The sequence below is a fragment of the Danio aesculapii genome, chromosome 10 (genome assembly GCF_903798145.1).
Source record: "Danio aesculapii chromosome 10, fDanAes4.1, whole genome shotgun sequence".
NCBI classification, from domain to species: domain Eukaryota; kingdom Metazoa; phylum Chordata; class Actinopteri; order Cypriniformes; family Danionidae; genus Danio; species Danio aesculapii.
Genome location: NC_079444.1, coordinates 2,657,811 through 2,665,196, shown reverse-complemented (window position 1 = coordinate 2,665,196; position 7,386 = coordinate 2,657,811). Strand labels below are relative to the sequence as shown.

The window sequence follows — 7,386 nt, the reverse complement described above, 5'->3', positions numbered from 1 at the left end:
CTGCTGTTCAAAACACTAGCCTAGAGCGCCGTCTGTTGTTCAAAACAGTAGCCTAGAGCGCCGTCTGCTGTTCAAAACAATGGCCTAGAGCGCCGTCTGCTGTTCAAAACTAGCCTAGAGCACCGTCTGCTGTTCAAAACACTAGCCTAGAGCGCCGTCTGCTGTTCAAAACAGTAGCCTAGAGCGCCGTCTGCTGTTCAAAACAGTAGCCTAGAGCGCCGTCTGCTGTTCAAAACACTGGCCTAGAGCACCGTCTGCTGTTTAAAACTAGCCTAGAGCACCGTCTGCTGTTCAAAACACTAGCCTAGAATGTCATCTGCTGTTAATCACTAGCCTAGAGCGCCGTCTGCTGTTCAAAACACTAGCCTAGAGCGCCGTCTGCTGTTCAAAACACTAGCCTAGAGTGCCGTCTGCTGTTCAAAACTAGCCTAGAGCGCCGTGTACTGTTAAACACTAGCCTACAGCGCCATCTGCTGTTAAAAACACTAGCCTAGAATGTCATCTGCTGTTAATCACTAGCCTAGAGCGCCGTCTGCTGTTCAAAACAACAGCCTAGAGCACCACCTGCTGTTCAAAACTAGTCTAGAGTGCCATCTGCTGTTAAACACTAGCCTAGAATGTCATCTGCTGGTAAACACTAGCCTAGAGCGCCGTCTGCTGTTAAACACTAGCCTAGAGCGCCATCAGCTGTTAAACGCTAGCCTAGAGGGCTTTGCTGTTACAAACACTAGCCTAGAGCATCATATGCTGTTAATCACTAGCTTAGAGCACCGTCTGCTATTAAACACTAGCCTAGAGCTCCGTCTGCTGTTAAACACTAGCCTAGAGGGCTTTGCTGTTACAAACACTAGCCTAGAGCATCATCTGCTGTTAATCACTAGCTTAGAGCACCGTCTGCTATTAAACACTAGCCTAGAGCACCGTCTGCTATTAAACACTAGCCTAGAGCTCCGTCTGCTGTTAAACACTAGCCTAGAGGGCTTTGCTGTTACAAACACTAGCCTAGAGCATCATCTGCTGTTAATCACTAGCTTAGAGCACCGTCTGATGTTAAACACTAGCCTAGAGCGGCGTCTGCTGTTAAAAGCTAAGCTTAGAATCAATGCATAATCAATTTCTCCAGCAATGTTTCGCCACAGCTCCAACACTGAACACGATTTAAGAAAGTAAAAGAAACATTTGAATTATTTTTATTGTTTTATAACATAAGCATTTTTCACGATGATCTGCAAAAGCACTTTATCTGAATCTGTACCCTATAAACTCTGGTATCTTTCACACGATGATGAGCATTCTGAGGAAAATCAAGCTAAACACATCTCTTTGCTAAACACATTTCTTTACTAAAACACATCTGAAAAGTGTAAAAGAAGGCCACGGCGGTGCTGAAGGCTGAGGATCATCATCAGAACTGGACGGTGTGAGCGTGTTTCTTGCACAGTGGCTTGTCTTTCTTGGAGAAGAAAGTTTGACCCTCCAGACTTGTGCTGCAAACCTACAAAAACCACAGAGACAACAGCATTATAATGTAGTGTGTTTTTGTTTTAAAATGCAGTAGTTTTGCTTATTTGATATACAAGAACGGAGCATTTTGAAGACATAAAAGCAGGAATTTTATTCCAGTGTGTTTATGTATTTCTAACTAAAACTGAATATTGAGTAGGGGGTGGGGTTTTATTCCAGTGTGTTTATGTATTTCTAACTGAAACTGAATATTGAGTAGGGGGTGGGGTTTTATTCCAGTGTGTTTATGTATTTCTAACTAAAACTGAATATTGAGTAGGGGGTGGGGTTTTATTCCAGTGTGTTTATGTATTTCTAACTGAAACTGAATATTGAGTAGGGGGTGGGGTTTTATTCCAGTGTGTTTATGTATTTCTAACTAAAACTGAATATTGAGTAGGGGGTGGGGTTTTATTCCAGTGTGTTTATGTATTTCTAACTAAAACTGAATATTGAGTAGGGGGTGGGGTTTTATTCCAGTGTGTTTATGTATTTCTAACTAAAACTGAATATTGAGTAGGGGGTGGGGTTTTATTCCAGTGTGTTTATGTATTTCTAACTAAAACTGAATATTGAGTAGGGGGTGGGGTTTTATTCCAGTGTGTTTATGTATTTCTAACTAAAACTGAATATTGAGTAGGGGGTGGGGTTTTATTCCAGTGTGTTTATGTATTTCTAACTAAAACTGAATATTGAGTAGGGGGTGGGGTTTTATTCCAGTATGTTTATGTATTTCTAACTAAAACTGAATATTGAGTAGGGGGTGGGGTTTTATTCCAGTTTGTTTATGTATTTCTAACTGAAACTGAATATTGAGTAGGGGGTGGGGTTTTATTCCAGTGTGTTTATGTATTTCTAACTAAAACTGAATATTGAGTAGGGGGTGGGGTTTTATTCCAGTGTGTTTATGTATTTCTAACTAAAACTGAATATTGAGTAGGGGGTGGGGTTTTATTCCAGTGTGTTTATGTATTTCTAACTAAAACTGAATATTGAGTAGGGGGTGGGGTTTTATTCCAGTATGTTTATGTATTTCTAACTAAAACTGAATATTGAGTAGGGGGTGGGGTTTTATTCCAGTATGTTTATGTATTTCTAACTAAAACTGAATATTGAGTAGGGGGTGGGGTTTTATTCCAGTATGTTTATGTATTTCTAACTAAAACTGAATATTGAGTAGGGGGTGCGGTTTTATTCCAGTATGTTTATGTATTTCTAACTAAAACTGAATATTGAGTAGGGGGTGGGGTTTTATTCCAGAATGTTTATGTATTTCTAACTAAAACTGAATATTGAGTAGGGGGTGGGGTTTTATTCCAGAATGTTTATGTATTTCCAACTAAAACTGAATATTGAGTAGGGAGTGCGGTTTTCTTCCAGTATGTTTATGTATTTCTAACTAAAACTGAATATTGAGTAGGGGGTGGGGTTTTATTCCAGTATGTTTATGTATTTCCAACTAAAACTGAATATTCAGTAGGGGGGTGGGGTTTTATTACTATGTTTATGTATTTCCAACTAAAACTGAATATTGAGTAGGGGGTGGGGATTTCTTCCAGTATGATAATGTATTCCCAACTGAGAATGAATATTGAGTAGGGGGTGGGGTTTTATTCCAGTATGATATTGATCTGGGTAGGCTAAATTGTCCATAGTGTATAAGTGTGAATGAGTGTGTGTGGATGTTTCCCAGTGATGGGTTGCATGAATTACTGAATGAATGAATTACTTTTAGAAGTACATTTCCCCAACACTGGTGACTGTAGTGAATATGGAGCAATCACTCACTTTATCGATGTCTAATCACAGAATTTTGCATTCAGAGGTCAAATAAGTGCAGTGTGCTCAGAAAAAAATGTAATGAATATTCAGTGTGAATATTCAGTGTATATTCAGTGTGTGTGTGTGTGCTGTCTTACCGCGCAGACGAAGCAGGTGTCATGCCAGGTAAAGCCCAGCGCCTCCAGAAACTTGTCTCCCGCTTCAATGGGAAAGTCACATCCATGACAGCCGGTGCCGAAGAGGGAGTAATAATCTATAATGAGCAGAAAACAGCGCAAAATTAACTCACACTTAGCACAGCACAGATATCATCCGAAAACATCAGTCATTTCTCATTTTACTGTGGTAAAACAACAAGAGTAGTTAATTTCAGGCACAAAAATAAAGTATAGAATTTCCAACTGATATGCCTATTATATTATTGTAACTATTGATGCAACTATTATTATATATAATGCTTCTATTTTAAACTGAAACTGAATATTGAGTAGAGGGCGGAGTTTTATTTCAGTTTGAAAATTAAGGTCCAACTGAAAATGAAGATCGAATAGAGGGTGGAGTTTTATTCCAGAATGATAATGCATTTCCAACTGACAATGTATATTGAGTAGAGGGCGGAGTTTTATTTCTGTATGATAATTAAGGTCCAACTAAAAATGATTATTGAGTGGTGGGCGGAGTTTATCCCAGTTTGATAATGCATTTCCAACTGACAATGAATATTGAGTAGAGGGCGGAGTTTATCCCAGTATGATAATGAATTTCCAACTCAAGCAAAATATTGAGTAGAGGGCGGAGCTTTATTCCAGTATGATAATGCATTTCCGACTGAAAATGAATATTGAGTAGAGGGCGGAGCTTTATTCCAGTATGATAATGCATTTCCGACTGAAAATGAATATTGAATAGAGGGCGGAGCTTTATTCCAGTATGATAATGCATTTCCAACTGACAACGTATATTGAGTAGAGGGCGGAGTTTTATTCCAGTATGATAATGCATTTCCGACTGAAAATGAATATTGAGTAGAGGGCGGAGTTTTATTCCAGTATGATAATGCATTTCTAACAGAAAATTAATATTGAGTAGAGGGTGGAGTTTTATTCCAGTATGATAATGCATTTCCAACTGACAACGTATTTTGAGTAGTGGGCGGAGTTTTATTCCAGTATGATAATGCATTTCTAACAGAAAATTAATATTGAGTAGAGGGCGGAGTTTTATTCCAGTGTGACAATGCATTTCCAACTGACAATGAATATTGAGTAGAGGGCGGAGTTTTATTCCAGTATGATAATGAATTTCCAACTGACAATGTATATTGAGTAGAGGGTGGAGTTTTATTTCGGTATGATAATTAAGGTCCTACTGAAAATGAATATTGAGTAGAGGGTGGAGTTTATCCCAGTATGATAATGAATTTCCAACTGACAATGAATATTGAGTAGAGGGTGGAGTTTATCCCAGTATGATAATGCATTTCCAACTGAAAATGAATATTGAGTAGAGGGTGGAGTTTATCCCAGTATGATAATGAATTTCCAACAGACAATGAACATTGAGTAGAGGGTGGAGTTTATCCCAGTATGATTAGATTTAGATTAGATTAGATTCAATTTATTGTCATCACACATGTACAAGTACAAGGCAACGAAATGCAGGTAAATGGAACCCCCCGACCGTGCACAGACATCACAACTCCAGGGAAGACAGGTCACGGGAGGTGGAACAGGAAATAAGATAGTCAGGAAAAAGAGGCAAAAAAAAAGTCCCTCTCACCTTGCTCTTAAGTTAGAGCACCGTGAGATCAGGGATAAGAAAAAGCCCCAGCAATCTAGCACAAAAACACACCGACAAGACATAACATTGCCACAGGGGATGGGAACAGGGGGTGTGGAAATAGTCCGGTAAGGGCGGGCAGCCATCAGGTCCTGCAGCCATGGAGGCGCTGGTCGCAGACCTGCTCACCCCCTCCAGTGGGTGAAAGCATACGAAGGCGTTGGATTGGGGCCAGGAAGTGTCGTGCTATGTATCTGTGTGTGTGTGTGCGTAAGCCTGTATAGTCCAACAGGTGTCCTTGACGGGGAGCAGGAATTTCAGAGCGTCTCCTTATCTTGCTATCCGGGAGAAGTTGTTTTCCTCCAGCCGAGGCCGTCTGGCAGGAGAAAAGAAAACACAGGGAAGCCGAAAGAGTGGAAAGATACTTCAACTTTAGGTCAATACCTGCCAATTTCACAGATATTTAATGTCCATCACATGTCTCCAGATCTGGCCAAATTTTGTTGCAAAGCTGCTAACTTCACCCCGATGTTTTCCAGTTTGCGATCTAATATTGCAGTCTGATTATTAGCAAGCCTGCCCATCAGCGCTTCAATCAAGCCGGCCAGCCTGGTGGGGTTTTGAGCAGCACTGACCGCTTTCATCATTCGTCGATACGCCAGGGCCCCGCATAAGCCCATCAGCAGAAACCCTGTTATCAAAGTTCCGAATAGGTAAATGTCTTCAATATCCTCCAGAGACAGAGCAGCCAGGCACAGGACGCGCCACTTCTCCCACCCGTCCATCACGTATCCAGCTGCAAACGTCCCCGCAGGACATGTGGGCTCTCCCGAGCCCAAACTTCTCGTCGAGAAGATGGTGTCAATCGCATTCAGAGACCAGTTGATCAAATCCATAATTCCTTATTTGTTTGGATAGCAGGGCACGGAGAGTCTCAGAGATAGAATAAGACAAAGACAAGAGGAGCTAGCGAGGAGAGATATGGGACGGAGAGGGAAAAAGTGCGACCGCCTTCGCCGAGAGCCAAAGAAGAATGATAATGATAATGCATTTCCTACTGAAAATGAATATTGAGTAGAGGGCGGAGTTTAATTCCAGTATGATAATGCATTTCCAACTGAAATTAAATATTGAGTAGTGGGCGGAGTTTTATTCCAGTATGATAATGCATTTCCAACTGACAATGTATATTGAGTGGTGGGCGGAGTTTAATTCCAGTATGATAATGCATTTCCAACTGAAATTAAATATTGAGTAGTGGGTGGAGTTTTATTCCAGTATGATAATGCATTTCCAACTGACAACGTATTTTGAGTAGTGGGCGGAGTTTTATTCCAGTATGATAATGCATTTCCAACTGAAATTAAATATTGAGTAGTGGGCGGAGTTTTATTCCAGTATGATAATGCATTTCCAACTGAAATTAAATATTGAGTAGTGGGCGGAGTTTTATCCCAGTATGATAATGCATTTCCAACTGACAATGTATATTGAGTAGAGGGCGGAGTTTTATTCCAGTATGATAATGCATTTCCGACTGAAAATGAATATTGAGTAGTGGGCGGAGCTTTATTCCAGTATGATGACATATTTCCACCTAAAATGGAATACTGAGTAAGAGGTTGTGTTTTATTTTCACTGACGACGCTCTTGCGAATCAGTGATTCAGTGAATCACTGAGTCAAATGATTCATTCAGTGTGAAATCATAATAAACAGTATTTCTTTATGAAATGTATGGGGAGTAAAGCACTATATTTGTAAAATGTGTGTGTTTCTGGACCTTTCTCGCAGTATGGTTGTCCGTCCTCCAGGTGGAAGGTGTTGTTGCCGATGGGTTGTTTGCAGGACGCACACAGGAAGCAGTTCATATGCCAGGTTTGCTTCAGGGCATTGATGACTTCCTGTTAGCAGATTAAACTGAAGATTAACAGCGTGTGCGTGTGTTGTGTTTGAGAGTGTGTGTGTGTGTGTGTGTGTTTATTCTGATGTTTATTCAGGAAGTGTGATTAATATGATTATGAAAACAGAGCTGTGCTTCACACTCAAACATGAAGCTCTTGAGCTGTTCCTGCAACTGTGTGTGTGTGTGTGTGTGTGTGTGTGTGTGTGTGTGTGTGTGTGTTTGCGTGTGTGTGTGTGTGTAAAACTGTCCTGATGCATTAAAGCCAGAGCTGCAGCACTACAGGAGGATCAGCCATGGAGAAACTGATAAAAGTCAATCCTCCAGCACAGAGTGTGTGTGTGTGTGTGTGTGTGTGTGTGTGTGTCTGTGTCGCCGCTCATTACTGAAGCTCAGCGAGTGTTTCTGAAGACGCCAGAA

At 40.7% G+C, this 7,386-nt stretch overlaps 1 protein-coding gene across 1 annotated transcript in view; it reads right to left on the bottom strand.

The window, feature by feature from the left end:
• Positions 1-1,174: 1,174 nt before the first annotated feature.
• The window catches only part of pdlim5b (PDZ and LIM domain 5b), a 117,152-nt gene continuing 110,940 nt past the window's right edge, over positions 1,175-7,386 (bottom strand). The window contains exons 11-13 of the mRNA XM_056466377.1: positions 6,847-6,967; positions 3,423-3,538; positions 1,175-1,495 (exon numbers count right to left, since the gene is read on the bottom strand). Of these exons, the coding sequence (XP_056322352.1) occupies positions 1,406-1,495; positions 3,423-3,538; positions 6,847-6,967 (327 nt within the window). The 3' untranslated portion in view covers positions 1,175-1,405. The remainder of the gene's footprint in view (positions 1,496-3,422; positions 3,539-6,846; positions 6,968-7,386) is intronic.